Here is a 26934-nt window from a genome sequence, read left to right on the forward strand (position 1 = left end):
CTGGTACTTCTTTTTGTTGTGCAGAACGCTAGAGGCATCCTCCCCAGGCATAATTAGTTTCTTGAAAAAGCTCACAAAAGTAGAAAAGAGCCTCATGAACATCTTAAGACAACTAGACACCATTAAGCATTCTAACTCTGACTTGTTGCTAGTGATGAGTGCATAAAAGAAACTCAGTGACATAAATTAATTTCTTTTCTCTGAGCTGTCAACATGGACTGTGTCCTTCCAGCCACACAAATGTGATGTTTACTCTAATTTGTTAATAAAGAAAAAAGCTTCTGGTTAAAAATAACATCTGTCCATTGACAAAAAACAGTTTGGATCATGAAAAGTGTTTTCAGTACATTATAAAAGCTGAGCTTGGCAGGATGTACTTCAATCATAAAAGTTGTAACAGCTTTTGCTTCTTTGAGGGTTAAAAGGGAGAGGACATGTTTCAGGCAGAGGGAACACTGACTGGCTGGGTTGCTCTGAGTTAGTTCCCTCAGAACTCTTGGCTTCATGTCCATAATACAGTCTAGATTAAAGGCTGCTTAAGGATCCCTGTTCCTACAAATGAAATTATTCACTTGACATGATGTTCCCTACTGCTTTTGCATGCTCAGATTCCCTCTGTATGTCACTTTTTAAAAATTAATTTTGTATATTTTAATTTGTTATACATGACAGTAGAATGTATTTTGATGCAGTGTACACAAGTGGAGTACAACTTCTTCCTCAGGCTGAATCCTTCTCTATATCATTTTAGGAGGGTGCATTTACTGAATTGTTCCTGACTGGAGTTAGGTAAACAATGTTGCCATATTGTTTCTGTTTGGCACTTGATGATAGTTCATTAGTGAAGAAATATCTTTTTTTAACAACAAAATTATAATTACCTAGTAATAATACCTTTATTTCTAGGTCATGCTATAGTCTCCATCATAGACACTGTTGATCTACTGTTTCCATTCATTCTTTGATATATTTTGTGGAGACCAAAGAGTAAAATTGTATGGAAAATATATGTTCCTCATCTCCTGGGTTTTTATACAGAGGCTTCATGACTCTATTAGTTCAGAGAGTAGTCACCCATCCTTGGCCAAAGTTTATGTTTATGTTTGAGGACTATTAGTGACTAAGTGTTTTTTCTCACTAACAAGACAGTAGTTTTTTTTTTTTTTCATCTAGTCAACCTGATAATTAACTTGTGTCAGTTGATACAGATTGATAGGATAATGTGTATTTGTAAGCTACACTCCTTATGGGAGTGGTACAAAGGACCATAGAGTGGTTCTGGAAAGGTTTTGGGCATTATGCATTCCTGAAAAGTTAATATTTAGATACACTGAGATAATAAAAAATGGCAGGCAAAAGAAATCCATTATTTAAAAAAATGTCCTAAGTAAAGGACCCAACAAGGTAGTTTCTCTTGTGACACTGCACCTTCCTATTTTACCTAACACACTGTTATCTTATTTGACAGCTGGCCATTTGTAGATAGGCAAATTGAATTGGAAAAATGTAACTGGTACTAGCATTTCTCAGTGGTATTTGTATTTTGTTTTACTGGCAAAAAAAATTTTTTTTCAAGTGTTGCATTCAAACCAGGGATTAGTCCCTTTAGAAAGCAACACTTTACTGCCACTGAGTAGCACTTTATAATGCTGTATATGGTGGGACATAATTATGAAGTGGTCAGTGTCAAAGGAAGAAAAATTCTAGCATCAATTGAACTTCAGGGTTAGAGGTCTAAAGTTCAGTCCTGACAGTGGCTTCTTTCATGCCAAACAGACTTTCAAGCTACTGATTGCTTTGCTTTTTCATTCACTGTGATCAGACTTGAAAGTGAGTGTTCCACTCCACTGCAGAACTGGTTTTCAAGCAAATAAGTACTGAATGGTTTTATTGTTATTCTAGTATAAAATCTGGGTATTCAAACTTTCAGATTACCACTGCCTTTTTTTACACTCTTAATTCCTGGTGGTTTTTTTTTCCCCCTATCTCCTTTGAATTGACTTTTATAATGAAATAAAGTAATTATATATCCAGGGGCATTTTGGAACAAGCCCTAACATTTTATAGAGTACTTGCTGTTGATCCTTTTTTATTTAAAGGGAGGTATAGAAGTATATTAGTAATAAATAGAATTTGGCAAAGTAATGTACAAAGCCATCCCTGGTACTTAAAATCTTACCTTTCTTGTCCCAAGCTAAGCATCCACAAGTTCTTTCCCAGGAGCAACCTGTGGAAGTTATTGTGGATAGTTTTTGTGTTTCACAACTCTGGTATGCCAATAGGGTTGGTGGTAATAACATAATTATGTGGTAAAAAGAATAGGATGCAAGAAGAGCTATATGTACACTTTATTTTGCTTTGCTTTTGTTTAATTTTGTTTTGTTTTTTGATGCTGGGAATTGAACCCAGGGAATCATGCATGCTGAGTATGTCTTCTCCCTCTGAACTACATCCCTTGCCCCAGACATTTACTAAGCACAGACCTTGGGCTCATGTATCACCTCCTTCAGCCCCAGTTTCTTTGCCATCACATAGGAATAGAATACCTGTCCTTTTTGCAAGGGTTGCATGGAAATTAACAGAAAGTGATGAATGTGAAATCCTGCTTTGCAGGACTTTGAAAGCTGTCTAACCACATAATGCCATCATTTTGATTGTCCTCATTATCGCCCTGTTAGGTAAGACATGATCGATATCAAGGCTAAGATTTATCTAGTATCACCTTTTGTGGCTTTTTTCCTTATTTATTTATCAGGTTCCCTCCTCCCCAGTGGAGACATACATCTTTGTCCTTGTTATCAGTGAGGGATTCCTTCCAATATGAAAAATGGGAATGAGCTCATTACTACATGTTTCAGGACCTATTTTCTCTGAAGCAGTGCTTTGTACAGTATCAAGAAAACAAGTTAGAAAGAAAATGGGAACACCCATAAAAAATTAAGTCTGTGAATGATAATTTATTTTGAATTTCCCTCATATTTCATTTTATTTTACATTGACGGTCAGCATATGGCTTACTTATAGAAATTTGGTTTCGGTTTTTGGAAAAGTCAGAGAAGTCCAAAGGTGTACTAAGTCTGTCTAGTTATTGGACTTAATGGATTTGCTTCAAAGATTCCAAAAGACAATAGAAATGGAAAAAGAGCAAAACTTAAAACAGAAACATTGACTGTCTCATAAAGAATATAAATTGAACCTTTCCTGCTCAGACAAAAAGCTTCTCAAGTTTTCATGGTAAACTTTTCTTTGCCTCCAAATAAACTGAACAGTGATTTGTGTTTCACATAGTGTGAAAGAGTATTTTTCATATCACCAAGTCTAGTCCTTCGTTTAGAGATCTAACCCTTTCGAAAATATGAACTGAGATAAACATTTCTTAGTCTCATGTATACTGATGAAATGTGTGTAACAGCATGTGCTTCTTTCCTTTTCCTTTAGGTTCTTGTTCATTCTCTTAGGTCCTAAGGGCAAAGCCAAGTCCTACCATGAGATTGGCAGAGCCATTGCCACCCTGATGTCTGATGAGGTAGGGAATTGGGAAGATAAGTTTTTTTGAATGACCTACTTGTGTTGTTTTCATACTGTGACTCATCTATGACAATTTATTCAGTTTGAATTATGGGGTTACTAAGATCTTCATAGCATGAAGTACAATCACGTGTGGTAAATGCACTGATATTCCCTATGCGTTAGTTTTCAAAAAAAGCAAGTCATGTACTTTGTTTTTTGTACTGGATTATAAACTGTGTTGGAATAAAACATTTTCCTTTCTTTTTAAAAACATTTTCAATTCTTTTTAAATTTTTTTTAATAGACCCATAATTGTGCCTCTATATGAGTTATAGTGTGATATTTCAATACAATTCTATACAATTTGGAATGTCTGAGGCACAGTAGGGTAACCATAGCTAATAACAATTAATTGTATATTTCAAAATAGTTAGTAAAGAGGATTTTGAATGTTCCCAAGAGGAATAAAAGATAAATGTCTGAGGTGATAAATATGCAGTTCCCCTGATCTGATTATTACATATTTTCAACTTTGTCTCAACTTTATCTCTTAAAGTATTTAATATGTTAATTCTGGGAATTTAACTATTCATATTCTATACTATTTCCAGAATTATGTGTTTTATAAAATAATCTGTAATAAAATGGATAATGCATTTTTCTTAGGTATCAGAAAATACATGTTTTATGGTTTTCTTATTTTGTGGAAGGCAAGTTGCACATCTGAAATGCATTAGCAACTGCAACTGTAGAGTATCTAGTACTTTCCAGTTATGGTTTCATTACTCTCACAACAGCTTGAATGTTGCCACATGCATTTTAGATATGACAAAACCAAACCAGACTTGTGGTAAAAGAAACACTGTTAGAATATAAGATCATTAATTTCTGCTTCTGTGTCTTTCTGCTTTACTATTTTTTCAAATGTTTCACTTTTGCTTTATTGTTGAATTTGTCAGTTTTTCCATGTGTTAAGTGAGGAATAGGATGCTTGCTTGTTAGGGATAGAAATTCTGTGTGGTGATTGCTTAGGTGATTTCCACTGGGTCTGAGAACATTGAAGTATAGCAATGCTGGTTCTTTTTCTCCCCCTATTAAGGGGATGTATATTTCCCTCCTCACAGTGAGTTAATTTATTTTTGTATGTTTATACCTTCTTTTTTAAGTTATTCATTTGAAGATGTGTCAATTAGGAATGCTTTAGGCTGCAAGTGATGGGTTTATAGTAGCTTAAACAATCTGCAGATTATTATATAACAAAGTTAGGAGGTAGATAGTAGCTGGGGTTGGTTTAGCTTAACTGTTTGCTAATTGATAGCTGCACACTTACTTCCATGGTCTTAAGATGGCATTTTTCCCCCTCCTATCAAAATTGTAACTCTACAGTGTCTGCCTGCACTCAGCTTATCACCTCACTACATTTAAAGTAGGAAACAGTGATGAGGATAATGTGAGCCGAATCTGCCCCTTTTTGCAGGCTTACCCAAACAGTGTCATTCTCATGTCTCATTGGTTGGAACTGTTGCTCTCTATCTGCAGGGTTGGCTGGAAAGGTGACTCTCTGACTCCCCAGCCACAGTGATGGAGATGGCAAAAGAAAATGAGATTGAGGGTAGCAGTGTCTGCATTTTTATTGCCCTCCTCTCTACCCCACAACCCAAAGACCATTAAATGCTATTTGATTGACAACTTTAGAAAATTCTTTTTCAGGAGAAGTGATTTAGCAGAAATCTTTAAGAATGGGGAAGGTGATTGAACAGGGTGGCCATCTTCTTTTCTTGAGATTAAAGAATTTGACCCAGTTCAGGTTCAAGCATGAAAATCTTGCAAAGAACATCAGATCATCAGTTTGGTTAGAAGAATGGAATGGTTGACAAAAAGGCTTGTGTACCTTTTGGAAATCCTTCTTTTGGAAGTTCATATAAAAGACATGAACCTTTTGAATCCTTGGTGATTTAGATATTACCTTGCCAAAAAATGGACTTGTTTAAATACATTGACTTTGTGTTCTGACCGTATAACTAAGTTTTCTTTTTAAAATGGATCACATTATTTTTGTGCTTGACAACTGCAGTGTTTGATTCTCAACCTGATCTTTACACTCACTTTAAATTTCTCCTTGAATTATCAGCAGTTGTTTGTCCCAGTAGTTTTTATTTCAGGGAGTGACTTTTCAGTATATTTCTCTGAACTATTTTCATCTGGCTTCCATAGCAACTGTATCAGTAACAGTACTTTACCAAGGGGAGCTGAAAGGCATGTAATTTTACAGTATTGATAAAAAAAGAAACACTTAAAAATAGCCATTTACTCAAGCTTCTACATATATTCTTTAAGGTTATAATCTGAAAAACTTAAATATTTTGGAAATGGCTGAATAATACAAAATAGGAGAGCATGATTATAGTAATATCATGGTGCGTTTTGGATAGCTTTATTCAGGCTAGATATGGTGTGAAGCTTGTAGAAAGCTCTTTGGTTGGATGAACACATCTCTTACCATTCTTTAGGTGTTCCATGACATTGCTTACAAAGCAAAAGATAGGCAGGACCTGATTGCTGGCATTGATGAGTTCCTAGATGAAGTCATTGTCCTTCCACCTGGAGAATGGGACCCAGCGATCAGGATAGAACCTCCTAAGAGCCTTCCTTCATCTGACAAAAGGTAAACTCTTAGGCAGTTGGAAATTTAAAGGTGCTAGAATACACCTGAGAAGGAGGTTGTGTTTAGACAAGGAAGTGGGGTCAAGCTACTGTCTTAATATTTCTAGGTCCTCATGGGCATATTGCTTCCAAGGGATCAATTATGTGCCTTTGTTTCTTATTTCCTTGATGCTGTAAAATACATGTTAAATGTTTTGATGTTCTTTAGTGATTACAGATTAGCTCAGATCACAGTATTGGAATGCATCAGAGGCATTCTTTGGGAATGTTGTTTTGGGGATGTCTCCCTGTACATGTAGAAAGATCAGTTTACTCAAGTCCTTTGCAGATTTAAGAGGTTAAGAAATTGGGTGAGGTAGTTGAAGAGAAACCATTTGTTGGAAATCTAATGTTTCCCAGGTGAATTTCCCTCTTATAAGATATACAATTAATTCAGCTTTTCATTTCATCTAATCATTTGTCTTGGCTCTGACTGCAACGTGTCAATAATTATTTGTTAGCATAGCAGAAAGAAAGAACGTTCTTTCTTCCCAAACTTCATCTTTCCATTGGCCAGTGTATGCTATAGTGAGTGCTTCATTTTAGAAGCAAATGGATAAATACTAATGTTCGCTTGGGCTCTGTTTCCTTGCTTAGAAAGAATATGTACTCAGGTGGAGAGAATGTCCAGATGAACGGAGACACCCCCCATGATGGAGGACACGGAGGAGGAGGGCATGGGGATTGTGAAGAACTGCAGCGAACTGGACGGTAACTGACGGATCCTTTTGCCATTCACCATAAGGTTTTCTTTAGATCTAAATTTCCCTTCATCTTTCTAAATTTACTTTCAGCATTTTATTCACTGGTTTGTTCATTTGTTCAGCCAACAAATATTTATAGTGCACCTATTAGTCACAGGCACTGGGGATATAACAGTGAATTAAAATCCCTGCCCTTGTGGGTCTTACTTTGTGGAGATGGGAGACAAGTAAGAAAATAAATAAACGTGGTGATATTTTTATGATGAAAAATGAAGCCGAAGTAGGGACTCTTGTCATGAGAAACAGTATTGTGATTTTAGACAGGCTGGCCAGTGAAGGCCTTACAGAGAATGGCAACATTTGAGGAAAGTGCAGAAGGAGGTGGGGGACAGATCATGAAGGGAAGATGTGGGGTGGGAGGGAACTGCCCAGAGTGCTTGCTGGAATGGCATTGGGGTATTATGGCAAATGCAGGGACAGATGGGATGTCAGAGGGTCCAACTGATGCCTGGTAAGTATGGGTACCTGGAAGACGAACTGGTGATGGGTTAGCCTTTCCCGGGTGGCTGTCAGGACTCCATCTCTTCCCTGCACATTTACTCAAAAGTGAGGAACATAGAAATGAATAATTCACAGGTCATTCCTCTGCCTCCTTAGCCTGAAGCTGGGAGTTCAGGTTTTCCAGATTGTTCCATCTGATTACTTTTAATGACAATTTTTCCTCTTCCACTATTATATTCTCCATTTTATTTTGGGGTAAGTAAAAATTTAAGTAAGATAGTTTTTTTTCCTGTCTCTTAAAAAAAACAGACAAAACAGTATTTTTTTTAATAAATAAAAAAATACTGTAGGATTTTAACTTAAAAAAAAGTATGTCATTTTGGTTTGCAGTTGAATCTTGGTGAAGTTATTTCCTTTTCCTGATGATCCACTTGGATTTCTCTCCCAAATTAAAAGAAAAATTCCACCCTCCATACAAAATCCTCCCTCTTGAGCTCTCTGTTTTTTCTAAATACAGTCATGCATCACTTAACGATGGGGATGAGGTCTGAGAATTGCATCCTTGGGCAGTTTGTCATTTTGCAAACATCATGGTGCATACTTCCACAAACCCACATGGTATAGGTCAATCATGTGACACTTTTGATAAAATCAAAAGGCAAGGTTATGACCAGATGTAGGAGATTGCTGTCAGTGTAACACAGTGTGCTGTTTTATAGTAAACTATTTTTTTGATCAGTAGAAGGTATTCACTCTACAATAATGATAATAAGAATAGTGTACCAAATACATAAACTAATAACACAGGTATTGATTAACATTATCAAGTCTTACATACTATATGTATTTGACAGCACAGTAGGTTTGTTTACATTGACATCACCACTGACACATGAGTGATATGTTGCACTGGCCCATCATACATGTGGTCCATCATTAACCAAAACATTATTATGTGCTACATGATTGAAGTTCTTAACAAACCATTTTCATTGGGAATATCATTTTGGTTTTTCTACTTACATCCAAGATAGTAGTTCTGGAATTTAGTTTTTTAAATTTCATCAGACTGTGATTTTATTCTTCCCTCTTTCACCTTTCCTAAATGCACTGTGTACCTGCAGTGTTCCTGGTGCCATGCACAGCCCTGTGAATACCAAGGAAACAGCAGTGGGGCGCTGAGTGCAGTGCAGGTCCAGCAGGCACCTAGAGAGGTAGATAATCCTGATAAAGTGTGAGAATTAAGAGTGGAAATCTGGGTGATGAAATCGGAGCACCATTGAGCATTGGAAGTGGAGAGTTCTAGGCAGAAGCAACAGCATGCATGTTTATGGCTGATGATTGAGGTCTGGCTGGGAGGGAAGTAGACTGATCCATGGGTCCATTAGCTGACCTGCTGATGTGTATCGGGGCTCAGTTTGTGCCTTCTCGTGTCACCTACCTGCTGGCCCTCCCCACTTAGTTCTTTCAGATCCTTACCCCAAAGTCACCTTCTTAGAAGCATCTTCTGGCTAGCCTATTTAAAGTTTCAAATACCTTTTTTTTCCAGTAATACATAACCCTCTTTCCAATTTAATGTTTTCTTTGATTTTTAGCACTAAGCATTTTACTTATTTATCTTGTTTATTGGCTTTTTTTTTTTTGTCTCCCCAAAGTAACCCCCATAAGAGCAGGGCTCTGGGGCCTGTGTTGTTCACTGTTGTATACCCAGCAACCAGAACAGTGCCATAGTGTGGGAATATCACAGGTGCTCAATAAACATTTGTGGGATGAAAGAATGAATGAATGTGGGAAGGATGCTCTAGCAAGATTGTAAAAGGCCTTTTATGATCCCACATATTTGGATGTTTTCCTTTGGGCAACAAAAGATTTTGTTTATGTACACAGTTCATTCTTACATACAGAACCACTGGCTGATCTTTAGGAAATGTGACACCTAATTTAGTAACTGAAAGAGGTATATAGTTTTCTGGTTTCATCTTAAGTGGTTAAATAGTATCATGTAATTGATTCAAGTGTTTTTTAATAACCAATTCTTCATGGTTTTGTGAATTGTCTTTTAATGAATTTGGTGGTCATTTATTTGTTTCTTACTTGGTCACATGTTTGCTTTCTCCCTGCCCAGGTTCTGTGGTGGATTAATTAAGGACATAAAGAGAAAAGCACCATTTTTTGCCAGTGATTTTTATGATGCTTTAAATATTCAGGCTCTTTCAGCAATTCTCTTCATCTATCTGGCGACTGTAACTAATGCTATCACTTTTGGAGGACTGCTTGGGGATGCCACTGACAACATGCAGGTGGGTATGGTTTTGGGGAGGACACAAATAGTACAGCCAGATTGTCTTCCTCACCCCTACAGCTCAGTTAGAAGCAGATGGCCTTTCAGTTACTCAGCGTGATTTTCTTTCTTTTGCTGGATGCTGCATTTTAGTTTGCTTCTGGCTTGCTGCTGTATTTCCAGCATGTTAGTAATTACAAAAATAGCTCGATGAAATCTGGCTTGAGTCACAAGTGGGGAAAAGAAGGAGAGGAAATGAGGATCTACAATTCTATTTGGGCAAACACATATCAGCTGCCTTACATTTGTGCAGTGCACAAGGTTTAGATCTTCTCCATTGAATGTATGGACCATATTCTGTTAAACTTGATCATCACACTCTTTGGGAATGCATCATTACTTTACTCTTTATCTTTGCTCTTACATGAACAAATAATAATCAAACAATTGAGAGATTGCTCAAAGTGGGATTTGTAACTAGTAGACTTCAACTTTAATGGATGCAAGTTAATAGCTGTTTCTTCCATACCTGAACCTGTCTCTCATTAAGCCATAATGATTCTGGTGTGGCTTGTTTTGTACCATTAATTGTAACCACAATTTTTTTGGTTACTTTGAAAGTGGCATTTGTCTTCCTTTTGCATCAATAATAGCTACAGAAAGAGAAGATGTTTTTGATTCCCCTAATCAATTGAAATAATAAGTACAAAACTACTTTTATTTGATCCAGTCATTAAAACAAATAGGCATTGTGTTAGGATGAATACAGAGGAGTGAATAAGTTTGATAGTCCCATTAAAAGAATCCAATTCAAGCCCTTTCTACACTCTGTTCTTACTTACTTGGGTTTAAGCAATGTGACATTTGTAAATGCTGCCAGCCAGCTTTTTTTTTTTTAATGTAACTAATTCCAAAAAATTACTTTGTCCCACTTCACTTTTCTTGCCTAGGTACATTTATGTTCTAGATTTCTTTTGAATACAAAAATAAGATGGAGGGCTGGGGTTGTGGCTCAGTGGTAGAGCACTCGCCTAGCATATGTGGAGGCCCTGGGTTCGATCCTCAACACCACATAAAAATAAATAAACAAAATAAAGGTATTGTGTCTAACCAAAAATAAATAAATATTAAAAAATAAGATGGAAACTATAACACGTATATTGTCCCTAGTGAAAAGGGAGAAATGACTTTAAACATTGTTCAAATGCCCATACCTTATAGCCCTTATCTGTCTGTACAGCATATTGCCCCAAAACGTGGAGGCTTGACATAACCATTTTAAACTTCTTCTCATGGCTCAGGCAGTTGATGCTTAGCTGAATGGTCCTCTATACTTTGCAGTCAGATGGCATCAGAGGCTGAAGTCCCTTAAAATGACTTTTTGCTCACATTCCAGTGCCTGGCTTGGGCTGTCTGGAACAGCTGGAGTCTGAGGATTCTCCACATGACTTTTCCACATGGCTAGCTTGGGGACTGTGATGACTCCTAAGAATTCATGCTCCACTGGAAAGGGGAACTTGCTGTTCATCTTTACTTATTTCCATGTAAATGTGTACCCATATCATTTTCTGATTTTTCAGAAAACCTGAAAAATTAAAACTCTTAGTGAAATCTCATGACACTTAAATATTGGCAGCCAATTAACATTTAAAAAATAACATTGTGCTGGCCAAAGAACTTGTATCACTGTGTTACCCATGAGAGACCTACAGCGCAGATTTTAGAGACTAAACTTGTGGACCACAGAGATGAAATACATGAAGAATCTTCCCCATCTGCTCCTGTACTTTCTCTTCATTCATAAGACAGGAGTGAATAAACTAAATTATGACAGTGATGTCAGTAATAGAGTTTTTATAAACTTTGATCTGTATCCAAATTGGGCAGTGATTCTTCATCTAGATGATAACATAACATTCATTAAACAGATCATTCAAGGAAACAAGTGTAGAAGAAAGAAAGCACTGGGTAAGCATGCTGAGGCCAGCATGAAGAAGATAACACAGGTAGCCACATATTAAAAGAGTAATGCTAGTTTTGAGGACGGTAAGAACAAAACCATTTTCTGTCCATCAGAAAGTACAGAGACCTTCTTGTGCAGTTAATTTTTAAACATTTGTTCTGACATTTTTCTCATTGAGGTGGGGGACTTTGTGGCACTTCCCATGTGTGAGCATATTGCCTTTCTGAACTGAATCGAAATCTTTGCAGCCTCATAAGACTTAGCTTTAGAATGCAGCATCTGAGACTCAGGGCAGGTTATATTGAAATCTGTTTTGATCCCTCCTATATTAATCGATTTCTATCTGAGTGTGTCCTTGGGAAAGTAGAGGACTCTGTTGTGTAACATATGTAGGTAACATAGGATTACCACCTCCCCTACCATGATATATCACCTGGACAAGGCCTTACTTGTGAAATTAGCTATTTTCTAGAATGTGAGGATTTCAGGGGAAATGAATGGTTTAGGGCATCAGGATGTTAAGTAGTACATCAGAATAGCCCTTTGCTGGATATTATTACTCTTAGGAATTGACAATTCAAAGTAATGCAAATACAAGAGTTTGTTTTTTAAAAAAATAATTAATTTTTGTTAGTTGTAGATAGACAGAATGCCTTCATTTTATTTATTTTTATGTGGTGCTAAGGATCAAACCCAGTGCCTCACATATGCTAGGCAAGCACTGAACTACAGCCCTAGGACACTGAGCTACAGCCTCAGCCCCATGAAGTTATTTTCCAGATAAAATTTGATAATTTTATTAATAGATTCTATAAACTCCATGCATAATTTTGTTGAAACTGTAAACACATTGTTTTAAAAGTTTCTGTGATTGAAAATACTGAAGTAACATTCTTTTTTCTTTTCTCTCAAGTCTGAAGTCTTATTCCTTTAAGAACTGTATTGACCAAGTCCTTCTCTCAGACTACAACTTGGTACTTCTGAGAAGTCCAAGTAGGTGGCAGAAACATTGAAAAAGAAGGGTAGAAAAAAGAATGATTATTAATCTACATTTATTGAATTGAAATTCAACAAATACTTTTATATATTTTAAAGACTAGGGAGTAAGGTGGTTTAATATGTTGAAGAGTATCTCAGGTACTGAAAGGGTGTGTACTTTAACACAAAAAAAAGTTTTGAGACCCTTGCAGTAGAAGACTTCTTGACTTAGCAAGAAGGACAAGAGAATATTTTAAGGATTTAATTCAAAGATCCAGGTCATTTAACAGGTCTAAGGAAGAGTTTGATTCATTCCTTTGCACATATTTATGGAGTGTTTACTATGGGTCAGAGACTATTTTAAGTGCTGGGATACAAATAGGTGAGCAAAATAGATAAGAATCCCATGCTGGTGGTATTTGCAGTCTAGGGTGTTGATGAATGCAATGTTTTTCAGTGCCCAGTAGTGGTGTGTAGTGGGTTTATTTAGGGGGTGAAGTCCCCTGGATTCATGAGACTCTAGACCAAGACTAAGCAGAAAAGCATTGGTAAAGCCTGAGATAATCTGCAGTTATATCACATGCATTCATAAATGTGGCAGTGGGTTATTCTCAAAAGCACAGGCAGTTCCAGTGAGTCAACTGAGAACAGTGTCCTTGCCTTTAAGGCAAACAGCTCTGAAATGGTTCACATAGGGCCCTTATTGTCAGGCTACAAATAGACATGGGTGCTGGGTGGAAGCATGTTGTGAAAACACAGATGAGTCACTGCACGACTGTTGTCTAAGCAAACTCTTCTGCCAGCTTCTGTTCAGGAGGTCTTGCCTGCTTGAAGACAGGATTTTACATCTAAGCTTTTATTTCAGAGCTAATGATGCACACACACATATACAAAATTAGATTATATATATGTATATGTATATATGTGTGTATATAATATATCATTGGAAGCAGATGATCTTAAAAGCTATGTAGACCATTTCCTCTGTAACTATGTTCAAAATAAGAACAGTTGAGGCTACGATGGCTCCAAGTATAATTAAATCCTATTGCCAACATAAATGACTGCATGAATTCCCCAACTTTGGCATATATATTTTGCCCATCAGGCAGTTATGATAGGACTCTGGGGCTTACAGAGTGGGTATTCACAGATTTCTTGTTAAGTGTTGGCAATTATAGCTTAACTTGGGCTTCTGGAATCGACTGAACCACTTTGCCAAGAGTAGACCTTACACTCATGTAGGATCCAACCTGGGCTTGTGACTGATTCCTGTTCTTTGAGCTTAGCAACAAAGACCTGAAACGTATGCTTTCTGAAGTCCAAGAACAATGCAATACTCTTATTACCCTTTTCATTCAATCTCACCAAAAATAATTCTCTGCTCTCCTTGCCGTATTGTCAAGTAATCCAAAACTTTTCAACCTCATTGTTTTAAAATCATGTCCCTTCCACAACCAAAGTCTCTATCACCTGCATGCCTGCTCTTTACATTGTATCTGTAATCTTGGTTGCCACACAAGCATACTGCTCTATTCATTTAGGTACTTCGGATTAAATTGTTAAATGTCAGTGTATAAATAGCTTCCATCAGAATCTGTTATAGTTATAGATTTTCACTCACAGTACTATCTGGATGGATCCTTGCTATCAAACTAAATCAACAAATATTTATGGATTGCTTGGTTTATGGGCAACATATTGGCACAAAAAAATACTTTTTGATATTTTGTGTCAAGTCTTGTGTTACCTAAAAATTATTCTCCTAAGCTTTATAGAATACATGAAAGTACTTTAATTTAAATCTACATTTGATTGTGAATGACTAAGCATAGTCTAGAGTGAAGACTGACTGAAGAATGTAATTTTAATTTTTTTCCGGGAGTAAATATAATCCTATTTTCACAAACCTTTTAGCCAAAGAATTCAGTAAGATTTTTAGAATTCTGTGAATTTTGTGATATTTATGGAGCCTAACAGAGCACATTTTAAGGGAACTTGTCTCATAATAAGGAACATTTATAGCTGGCATCTCCAAATTTGAAGCTTTATTTTAACATACTGCTGTGCCGAGAATTTTTAATCAATCTGCTGAAGTTGGAAATGTATCATTTCTTGTGCACATATTCCTCGAGAAGATAGACACTTCTTTACAAAGACTATCACATGCAATTTATAAGAGCAAGATGAAAGCAAATTGGTAATTGCTTTACTATATTGAGAACCATATAATAATTTCCACTTACCTGACTATTGTACTTTGGCACTCAGAATGCATTTCCTTCTTGACACATCGATCTGTTCTAGGAACATATTCTAATTTCAAAAAGATAAGTAAAGGAGTCTGTTGGGATGATACAATTTAGTTATTTCCATAAGCAAAAATGAATAAGCCTATTTAATGACGGAGAAAGGAATCACTATTGCTTAGTTACCGCTAAGTTTTATTGGCTGTGGTTCTACCAGGGAGAAACTTGAAATAATATGCTTTACATGTACAAGTTCTGAATTTAACTCCTTGATTAAAGTAATTTGTATTTGGTTGTTTACTGCATTTGAAAGACCTTTGTCAAATCTATTTTCTTGATGATCAGAAAATGATAGTGATTTGGGGGATGTAGGGAGTCCCAAATGATGCTAAATTTGAAAATTATTTTGTTTAGCTTGCAGTTATTTAGGATATAATTATACATTGTAGAAAATTTAAACAGTACAGAAAAATTACATAGAAGATAATTTTGTCCTTAAACACATCACCCAGAAATAGTCATTAACATTTTCATGACATTTTTCATACATTTTACAATATTTGTGTACACAGATAGATCAGTATATAAAATTTAATATAAATGAGATCATACACATATTATTTCATAACAGTAGTATATCATGGATATCTTCTACTTCAACACAGTCTTTAATGTGATTTTTAATGACTTTATTCATGTATATGATACGTGTGCTCTAATTTATTTAGTAAATCTCCTATTATTGGACTTTCAGTTTTTTCTAATTTTCTCTTTTATAAGCAATACTATGGTGATTAACTATATTTTTGTTCTTTATAATTACCTTCTCAGGGTAAGTAAGTAGCAAAATATGTTTGTTTTAGTTTTTGCTATTTCTTTCAAATTACACTCCACGAAGATTGTACTTCTTCCAGTAATGGACAAGAGTACCCAAAAGTCCATACCCTTGCCAAATAGAATTTTGGCCTATATTTTCATTTTGCCATACTGGATTGAAAAGTATGGCTCATTCCTATTCAATTAAGTTTTCTTTGATTTTTTAGTGAAGAGGAATATCTTTCCACACTTTTACTGACTACACTTCTTTATACTGTGTCCTTGCTATATTTTCCTTTTGGGTCATTTAGTTTTTTGTTTTTTTTTTTATTGATGTGTAAGAACTCTGATATTTTCCTTTTGCTTGTTGGAAGTATTACAAAACATATTTTTCCTAGAGCTACCATATGTCTTTTAACCTTATTTATGATTTCTTTTGCTGAACAGATTTTAATTTTTGCGTAGTCAAATCTTTATTTTTTGTTTCTTCATGATATATTTAAAGAGCCTTTTCCTATCCCAAGATTAGAAAAATATTTACCCACATATTTTAGTTCTTTTATGTTTTCACTTAAATTTTTTATCCATCTGGAATTGATTTTTGTGTAATGTTATACTGGCATTTGATGTTTCAGATACATGTTCACTTCTCTTCAAATAAAAACTGTAAGGCCTCTGTGTCTTTCCCATCCATTTGATTTGACTGGGAGTTGAAGCTTTGGTAAAGTTTTTGGCTTATGCTTTTGTTCAAGCAGAGAGATATTTGTCTTTCAAGTCTTCCCTTTTTTTTTTTTTTTTTTCAATTCCTGCTGGCAGTATAAACAGAATTTCTGCTTATGACAGGACAAAGCACGTTAGAGTAGATGGCTCTGTCTGGCTTGGTGGCTTGATCTGTCAGGACAGAAATCACGGATTTATAGGTTGTAATTACATAGGAGAATTAAAGATGAGGGCTGTGTATTCAATCTTCTCCCCCAGTGTGGATGGATGGTCTGTATAACTGGTTGTTGATGCTGTTTTGGAGGAGGAGAGGAGGTTGTTTGAATACACAGGAGAATCACCTGAGGAACTCTGAAAAAATTCTGAGTCTCCAGGCTTCATCTTCAGAGACCCTGATTTAATTGTTCGAGGTGGAGTAAAGAATTAGTGTTAAAAAAACAAAACAAAACCAACCTACAAATAAACAGACAAACAAGCAAACAAGCAAATAAAAGACCCAGGCTTCCCAGATGACTTAAATTTGGTTTAGATACTTGCATCATTTCTCCCTCCTGACCACGGGGGTTGGCTTATGCTAGGAACCTGGTGTCAAAACTCATGCAGGTGATTGAGATCTGACTGCCTGTTCCCAAGGTCATTGGGCTGCCTTATTGTTTAGTTATTTCTGGCTAAACTTTGGATTCAAAGATTCATCTAGAGAAATTAAATTTTATTATTCAACATGCTGCACAGTTATGATATAAATCATCACAAACATGAGCTAAAATTTCTCCTTTGATAGCTAGTAACATATAAGCAAAAAGCATTTCTGCTACGGTTTAGATATGAGGTGTCCCCCAAGAGTTTATGTGTGAGACAATGAAAGGAAGTTTAGAGGTGAAATGATTGGGTCCTGAGAGCCTTAATCTAATCAGTGCATTAATCTCCTAATATGGATTAACTGGGTGGTAACTGTAGGCAGGTAGGGTGTGGCTGGAGGAGGTGGATCATTTGGGACATGCCTTTGGGGTATATATTTTGTCCCTGACTAGTGGAACTCCCACTCTCTACTTCCTGTGTCCTGTCCTGAGCTGCTTCCCTCTGACACACCCTTCTGTCATGATATTTTGCCTTACCTGGGGCCCAGAGCAATGGAGCCAGTTGTCTGTGGATTCAGACCTCTGAAACCATGTGCCCCAAAATAAACTTTTCCTCCTCTAAAATTGTTCTTGGCAGGTCTTTTGGTCACAGTGGTGAAAATGTTAGTAAATGCTTTATCATTGAATGCCATTGAGATATTTTATTTTCCAAACTTGATTGCATTGCAAATTGTCAAAAGAAATTTAAAATCTTTTGTTTTCTTGGACAACTTCACCACTTTCTTCTTAGGTTTTACTCCCCACCCTTCTGTTATTACTACCCAGCCTCCCTAAACAAGGTTGCAAATATTAACCCAAATAATAAGGGCCTTAATAAAAAGGGACACAAAACAACAAGTCATTCTTCAGTGTTATATAAAGATACTAAATTGCAGTAAAGTTGATGTTGACAGCATACATTTTCCAATTTTAATGTTTTATTCTCTTGATTGTGGTTGTTTTGAATCAGCCATGGTAGGAAATGGTGCCCTTTGCAACCATTGTCATAAGTAGCCCAAAGATGTGGAATGCTGGTATTACAAATTATGGTTGGATTTCAATGTTTTTAGAATCTTGCTCCTAGGATCTGATCTTCTTTTATGCTTGATTTTATTATTTTGGGATTTGTCTTAATTTGGGGGGGGCACTATTTTGAAAACCAGGGGCCATCCTTTCTTTAATTTCATACCCTCATGAAAGTAGAAAAGTATTTTCACAAATTGGTTTGGATGTGGGTTTGGATTTTACTTCTGTAAAATAAACTATTTTGTTTATTACCATCAATTTTGATGAAAGGAGCAACTGGCGATGGCCACGGAGTTGCCCTTGCTCCCCAGGGCTTCTATTGATTTGGAAATTCTCTGGAAAATTTTGCAGATCTAGAAGCTATCCCCCACTTCTCTCTGAGGACTGATTTTCATCTTTTCTATTTATGCCACTCCTTTTAACTTTCTCTCCATCTTCTTCCTCTCTTAAAGAAAACAAATACTAGAGATTGGCTGGGGGAAAGATTATACGAAGCAACAAAGGAAAGGAAACCAGCATTATATTGTGTCTCAGCTTTGTGTTAGGTTTTTTTCTGAGTGCATTATACCTCATTGTATCATTTAATCTAAGTAACTATCGTGTGAGGGAGCCATCAATGTACAGAAGAGAGAATTTGAATTTAGAGAGGTAACTGGTATAAGATTTAAACTCAGGTATCTGTTACTGTAAGGCATGCTCTTTTTGCTGAGCAACCTAGAGAGTTCTTGAAGATCATCTAGTCCAACTTCTTCATCTTGTGTCTAAATAAGTACGTTATGCATGTGGTTATTATTGTTCAAAAAGGGTTTCATCTATCAGAGACCATGCTGAGCATTTTATATGCATTATCTGATCAAGTGCACACTAACCTTTTCAGGGAGATTAAGAATCTTCCTTAAAAGTCATTGATCAAAGAAATGGTACAGTTTGGATGTCAGATAAAGGAATGTTTGATTCCGGAGTCCATTGCTCTCCTACCTCTTCTCTTTTTTGTGGTTGTCTTACCTGGAGAAACTAAAATTGATAGAAGTTAACTGAGAGTCCTAAGTCCTAAGCTCTCTGGGGGCAAAAGAGTCTAGACTTCACGTTTCCTGTCTGCCAGCTGTTTGCTGCTCCCACTGTTCCACAGTTGGAATCATCTGATCAGAACTGGAATAAAGTGAAAGCCCAAGTAGAGTGGCCTGGAGCATTAGTGGCTCCTGATTCTGCCACACCTCAGAGCTCAGCTGGCTGCATTGTTGTGAAATACTAGGGAGTTTGCTCCTCAGAGAAATCAGGTATCCAAGTGTCTGTGACTTAATAGCTATTAAAAAAACCACACGTCCACACAGTATTTCCCCTTTTATATCTGTGAATATTTAATATAATAAATCAGAAAAGAGGCTTCTGATAGTTCACCTTATAAATTGTTTTAAGCTCTAGATATAAATATTCATTATACGAGATTATTTAAAAAATTTCTGTATCATGAAGAGGAACATGTCAAGATGTGGTGAAAATAGTTACTTTCTTAGAAATGCAGGAAGCATCGTGAAGTTTAAGCGAGTTTCCAGTGCAGTGTGTATAATAAATCACCTGTCTGTTTCAAAATTGTGAGCCACAGAATGGAAACTGTAGTGCTAACCAAAGGATCAAGTACTGAAATAAAAATAATCTGCCTTTGAACAGTCACATGGCTTCCATAAATCAAAGCCATATTCTGGAAGAAATTGGTTGCTATCTTTAATAAATGACCAATGACGGCTGTTGACCTTTGACAGGTGGACCTAGTATCATTTGGGCTCATCTTCTCTGGTTCCTTTAGCATTTACTGAGTGCCTGCAGAGCACATGGCAGGTGGTGGATAGCCTGTTGGAAGAAGGAGAACCATGAAAGACACACCAGAAGACCCTGTTCCTGCCATTGCAGAGACTAATAGTTCTGCCAAGTGGAGAATCCTAAATCTCATACACCTCCTTTTTTTTCTTTTATATTCTCTCTTACACTTAGCCAGAGCCATGTTTTAATTCTGCAATAATGATGAGAAACAGGCATTCCATTGTGCCTGATAAAGAATAAAGAGGTGTACCTTTGCCTGTCACATGTATCTAGAATGTGGCTTGTCTTCCCATGGAGCATTCAAGTTCTAAAACTTTTATGTAAATTGCAAAAAAAAAAAAAAAGATAAAGACATGAAACGCCCACCATCAAGGGGTGAAAAACTGTATGTCTAAGAAAATTATAGCTTGGCACACCTTTAATCCTTGCCAAGGATTAGGTTAGTTGGGCAGGTATGTATGCCAAAGAGTTCTTATGCCACATTTATGTTCATATCATTTAACCCTCCTGAACCTCAGTCTCTAAACACTGGAGAAATCAAGACAAATCCTATTTTGGGGGCATCTTGGTTCTGTTAGCATTGCTTGACATTCTGATTCTGTTCCTATGAGGAAGAATGAGCTGGATTGTCTGTAAATACTGAGATGACACCTTTAGTCATGCTTTGGAACTCACGTTCATGTCATAAGGGTGTCTAAAAAGAGACTCCTGCCAGACTTCAAACCTAGACTTTTCCATCAACAAGGGCTCTCTGGATTATTTCAGAGTGGTGTTACTTGCCATATGACAAGTTAGTCTTACTGACTTTTTTTACTGCCTCCCACTCTAACTCTGGTTGGTTATCTAGTGCTACCCTCGTGTTGTTCGAATGCATTGTCATCTGTTTTCTGAATCAAACTCTAAAAGAGGAGGGTTTGCTATTGCTAATATCACTCTAAGGAGAATGTTGCTGGCTCTGAAGCAGTATAAAAATATTTTGAGTAATAACTGTAGCAAGGGTCTCCTAGGATAGCTTTTAAGTGGGGATGGAATTTAGTGTGCTTAGGTTCTGTAAGTTGATTTTCAAAACCCAATTTCTTCATAATCATTTCCTGTGTATTATAGTTTCTTTAAAGATGATAAGTGAATGAAAAGTTGCTGGAGGACTTTGGAAACAGTGGAAAGAGGTGGTCTGGTGAGGCTGACAGCAGGATAGGCTAACTAGGGAGTTGGGGACCTAGAAAATGAATGAGGATCAGTCAGATTCTCCAGAAATCCACTTTACTCCAGTCTGGGGATATTTAGATTAAGAGGCATGTTTATGTAACATAAATTAACTTCTGGAAGCGAGTAATTTATTGTTTAATTGAAGAGAGAATTATTCCCATAATAGTTTCTTTTCACACACAAATTTACAGATATCATATAATTTTTCTCCATTGTGTAAATTAGTCTAACATTGGCTATATTGTACCTTTTAAAGCTGCATAACTTTGTTCATTTGAAAAATGTTTTTTTTGATAAATTTTAGTTTTCGGATTTATAGCTTTTTGTATGAATGAATGGTCCTTGTCATCTTTTTACATTTAAACACCATTCCTTGGTAAAATATTATTGTAAGTTTACAGATAGACCTTTCCTACAAATACACATGTGCTATTCTAACTGATGTTTAAACAATGAAAAGTAAACAGGTCAGTTTGTCATCATTGAAAGCTTTGGTGCTCAGTGACATGATTAAGAAAGTTAAGGGCTATTTTGTAAATTTCTGGTGCTTGATGATGTGTTTCTTTGTTCTTGTTATGCTAGAGGAAAATTGCTGATTATTTTCCATAGATATACCTACAAGGAGATATGACCAAATTTAGCTATTTATATCCCTACACACTTGTTTCCTTGAGAGATAAAGTTAATTGAAGCATGTATATAAGTTTAGATTGAACAGTGAGTATATAACATTTTTTTGAAATTGGTGTTATAGAAATTACAGGATGGATAATCATTTTTTAAAAATCTCCTTTGCTCCCCATTTCATTTCAAAAGCTTTTCTGAAATAGTTGGGTAGGGAAAGGGAACATGGGAGGAATAGACGAATTCTAGATAGGGCAGAGGGGTGGGGGGGCAAGGGTGAGAGCATGGGATTAGAAATGATGGTGGAATGTGATGGTCATTATTATCCAAAAGTACATGTATGAAAACACGAATTGGTATGAATATACTTTGTATACAAACAGAAAGAAAAAATTATTGTTTTGCTAAAAGGAGAGACAGGAATAAACACATTTGCAATGTTGCATGTAAAATGTTGGGAAAGAAGTAACTGCAGGACATTGGAGATTGCCCCTCCTTTTTAATGTTTTTACTAGTGCATTATAGTTATATGTAATAGTGGCTTTCATTTTGATATATCCATTAGTGCATATAATACAGTTTGCTCCATTTAAAAAAAAAAGTAAAACTACTTTTTTTTTAAAAAATGGAGCAAACTGTATTTTAAAACTATATTATATATTGTGTATAAAATACAGCTGCTTTAAAGTGCCTACTCTGTGCAAGGTGAAATCAGGCTAAAACATTGAAAAAAGTACCAAGAGATTTCTACCCATTTCATGGTTTTATAAAATGTCATTTTATTGATAAAATCATCAATTTTTTTAAGTAAGAATGAGAGCTACCTTTTATGCTTTATATACCAGTCATTACAGTCCTTATGGTTCTTTGGAGCAATCCAGCCCTTGAACAAGAATGACTAACCATATGAGATGAAATGCATGGTAGCAGCATTTATGTCAGTAAGTCTTTCTTCATTCTTGGGCTGTTTGCTAGAGACCTAATAATAATGTATTCAAGTAGCTTCATTTTCCTGCTAACATCACAAGTGGAAAAAAGATAGATCTGTTTATTTAACACCTGTATTTTCTTTCTTTCAGGGTGTGTTGGAGAGCTTCCTGGGCACTGCTGTCTCTGGAGCGATCTTTTGTCTCTTTGCGGGTCAACCACTCACTATTTTAAGCAGCACGGGACCCGTCTTAGTTTTTGAGAGGCTTCTATTTAATTTCAGCAAGTATGTATATACACACCTAATTATAAATTAGAATGGTTGGATCATAGAACATTCATAGTCCAGATAAAGCACAGAATAGCAGTTAGATAGATCCAAGAATCAGGCTGAACACTGGAATGATAAGGTTCAGAACCAGAAAGGACCTTACAATTACATAGCCCAGCCCTTATTTTACATTTGGTTCAACTCACTCCTATCTGTTGTTTTCTGCCTTCTCGTTTCCCAGTCATTCTTACTGTCCTGCTTTGTGCCCTAGGGTCCCTCACCTACGGACTAGACCCCAGGTTCATTTGCCTTCAGGCTTCCTGTTGGGTTTGGCTATTTGGAGCATCAGCAGGACAGGAAGAGAGAGAGGTCCCAGTATGTCTGCTTGGCCCCACTTCTGCTTTAGCACAGCAGTCTGGCAGTGGCTTATCCCCTAAGACTTTAGCCTGTGTCAGGTGGATCCTCTGACCTGGCTGTAGCCCTTACCAGGCTCTGCTGACTCCATTCCTCCCTGGTTCTTTTCAAGCCTGCAGTTAGTCATGGCTTCCTGCTATTGCTAGTCCAGAAGCGCCTCTCCCTTCTTACACCTCTGCAAATAGCACCTCTGTTCAGTTTTCCTCAGACTCCCACTTGAGAATGCTGTTTTCTGTCGTGATCCTAACTGATTCATTAAATAAATTAAATGACTTGTTCATGGCTTCTAAATGAGAGAGAGAAGATCCTTGGTCACAGCTCCTAACCCCAGTTCCAGTATTCTTCATTGAAGACAGCTTTCAAAACTCAACTGAATAATAACAGACATTTGAGGCTGATCACACACTAAGTATTCTCATAAGTGTTTTACATGTACAAATTCATTTAATTCTTGTAGCAATCCTGTAAGGTAAGGACTGCATCCTGTTTATAGATGAGAAAGAAGGCACAGAGCAAGTGAGTAAATTACCAAATGTTGCATCACCAGTGCATGGTAGGGCTGGGATTTGACTTTCTCCTTTCTGACTCCAGAGCCCATGCCTCTTAAGGAATCACTAGACACTACTAATGAGCATGACAATAATATCAGTATTTTCCCTTAGAAAATTCTCATTCTAAGAAGGGGAGCATTGAGTTAAGTGAATTATATAAGTGGCCATGTTCGCACACACATAGATTCAAAATAAAATGGAGTATTCTGGTCTCTTTCTAGTGTACTGGATACCTCTGAAGTGAATACCTTTACTGGCAGGTCTCAATCCTTAGACTGCAGAATTTCAGTGACTTGCTAGCACTCCTTGTTTCCATATTCTAGTTTGTACATTTTTAGGACTCTGAGTATAGTCACTATCTACATGGTACTTCGTGGATTTAAGGACTCAAAACTTTAAAACTGTTTGTGTCACAAAAAATGACCACAAGATCAAGGCGAGAATGAGTTTTTTTTGAAAACTGGATTGAGAACATCAGGAAGAATCTTCTGAGAATTTAAAGTCCTAAATTTTAAATTTTGTGAGTTTTCTGTAGGACATTATTACAGATCTTTGTAGTAATTCTGAGAAGAACATTGGAAAGAATTTTATTCCTGTCAGTTTATAGAAGGAGTCAAACAGTTTTTATATGTTTAAGAAAACATTTCGTGAGACAAGAAAGCCTTTGTGGAAAGATTAAACAAGCATGTACTATAAACAGGAACAAACACGCACAACCTCTGCAGAAAGATTTATTGGATGAAATGTGATCAGAGCCTTAATCTACAGAAAATGTTTGCATCCTGGTTTGCTTTAGATAATTGTAGGATAGAGATGGTTTCCTTTCACTAAGCAAGTTCCTTTCTCACTTTCCCTTCTGTTTCATCATAATTGGTACTGTTGCATAGTTCCAAGTAATTTATTTGAAAACAGTTGTAAAGCAATGAGAAACATTTGAGAAACCATACTTTAAATCCATCATTGAGTAATATGCTGCAAACATTTCATTCATGTGCTGTGAATGTATTCATTTGCTTGTGTTATAGCAGCAGTGCTAATATTTTGTCTAGATAAAAAGTATTTAGTAAATTGCTATTTCCCAAAATGTGTCTCATCGATTCCTAAGCCCATTAGATGACCCATGGAAAAAGGCTTTTGTGTTCCCATCCAGTCTGGAAAGTACTCTGTATTGCATCCTCCTCCTGGGATCTGAGAGGTCTTTTAGTAAAGAAACTTTTTGTTTTGTCTTACCCAGATTTTCCCCAACATATTTTATCATTTTTGGAGATATGGGTAGATTCTTGTTTTATGGGTTCAGTGTAGTCATTATAGACCATCAATTTATTTAAAAGTTTCTCATCTCTCATTTCTCTTTTCTTCTTGCTGCTCTCAGCACATGATTTTTTAATGAAGTGCCACTGGTTTTAATTATTTCATTTAGGTTGTTCTCATCGAACTACTATGGGAGTATGTTTGGCTCTTAGAGCAACTTGAGTATGTTGTTTAGGTTTATGATTGAAGTTTATTGTGCCTTTCCCTTCGTACCCAAACTTATGGTGTTCCTAGCCATTAGCTAGTTAATAAATTTGTTTCTCACCTGTACCTATAAACATCAGTTCTATTATAACCATTAGCATTTTTTTTTATTCTTTGTGGTACTGGGGATTGATCCTAGAGAAAACTTACCACTATATTCTGGTTACCCAGGTTGATCTCAAACTTGAGATCCTATTGCCTCAGCCTTCAGAGTTGCTTGGATTACAGGCATGTGCTACCATGCCTGGCCCTTACTCGCATTCTGACATAAATCAAGATTGCTCTAACTTTCGTCTTGGTAGGAAAGCAAGGCCATTGTTTTAAACTCATTTTTATTTTGTTCTAAACTTTTAAGGAAAATGTCTCTTGGATCAGAGGTACTAAAAAGTGTTTCTTAACTCTTATCTGACACTGACTCATTGGATGATAATGTAAATTATTTCAAATTCCTACAACTCAGCTTGTTCTGTAGTATTATTCTGTAATGTACTTATTTCACAAAGACACACATAGGATTAAACAGTAGGACTATAGCCATGAAGGGAATGGGAAAACCATCTTCAGAAAGTTTCAGAAAATCTATAGGAGATAATTTTCTACCTCAAGGTCAGTAACAACCTGCTTTGGCAATGTATGCTAATTCATGCAATTTGGTGAAAGGAGGGAAACGAAGATAATGTTGTTGCCAAGCCTGTCTTGAGCTAAGTATAAGTCATATAGGGGAACCATGGTGTAATTTTTATTTTTTTACGTAAGCAACAAAGATTTACTTCTGGCAGTTGTGGAGGCTGGAAAGTCAAAGACCAAGGTTTTGGCAGGATTTGGGTTCTGGGGCGGGAAGTCTTCTTGGCTTGTAGATGGTCCCCCTTTTCCTGTGTCCTCATAGGGAGGTGAAAGAAAGAGATCTGTGGTGTTTCTTCCCTTTGATTTTTATTTTTTTTTTCATGGTGTAATTTTCAAAAGGAGCAGTCCAAGAATCAGGATACTTAGTTTCTGGCCCACCCCTTGCATTAACACCTTAACACTGGGTAAACGACTTAGCTTCCAATTGCTTTGATACCTTCATCTATAAAATGAGGCATATTGACAAATTGGTATCTGTGTTATTAAGGATTTTCCAGAAAAACAGAACCAATAAGATGCATATACAGAAAGATATTTATTATAAGGAATTGGCTCACATGCTTTTCTACACTGGCAAGTTCAAAATCTTCAGGACAGGCTGGCAGGATAGAAACCCAGGAAAACCAGTGTTTCTGCTGAGTCTGAAATGTTTGAGTCTGCTGTAGAACCAGGAAGAGCTGATGTTGTAGATAAAGTTCAGAGACAGTCTACTGGAGAATTCTCTCATGCCTCTAGGGAGGCCAATCTTTTTGTGCTAGTAAGTCTTCAGCTGATTGGATGAGGCACATGGGTATTATGGAGCACCATCTGCTTTATTCAAAGCTCATCAATTTAAATGTTGATTTCTCTAAAAACACCCTCACCTATACACTCATTATGTTTGACTAAATATATGGGTACAAGTTGACATAAAATG

At 36.5% G+C, this 26934-nt stretch overlaps 1 protein-coding gene across 8 annotated transcripts in view; it reads left to right on the top strand.

Moving 5' to 3' along the window:
- The window catches only part of Slc4a4 (solute carrier family 4 member 4), a 322941-nt gene that overhangs the window by 217585 nt on the left and 78422 nt on the right, over positions 1-26934 (top strand). For all 8 annotated transcript variants that reach the window (XM_078021397.1, XM_078021393.1, XM_078021394.1 and 5 more), the window contains 5 exons: positions 3439-3526; positions 6021-6175; positions 6811-6924; positions 9544-9718; positions 22796-22929. In XM_078021397.1, the coding sequence (XP_077877523.1) occupies positions 3439-3526; positions 6021-6175; positions 6811-6924; positions 9544-9718; positions 22796-22929 (666 nt within the window). The remainder of the gene's footprint in view (positions 1-3438; positions 3527-6020; positions 6176-6810; positions 6925-9543; positions 9719-22795; positions 22930-26934) is intronic.

The sequence above is a fragment of the Ictidomys tridecemlineatus genome, chromosome 9 (assembly GCF_052094955.1).
Source record: "Ictidomys tridecemlineatus isolate mIctTri1 chromosome 9, mIctTri1.hap1, whole genome shotgun sequence".
In the NCBI taxonomy this organism is placed as follows: domain Eukaryota; kingdom Metazoa; phylum Chordata; class Mammalia; order Rodentia; family Sciuridae; genus Ictidomys; species Ictidomys tridecemlineatus.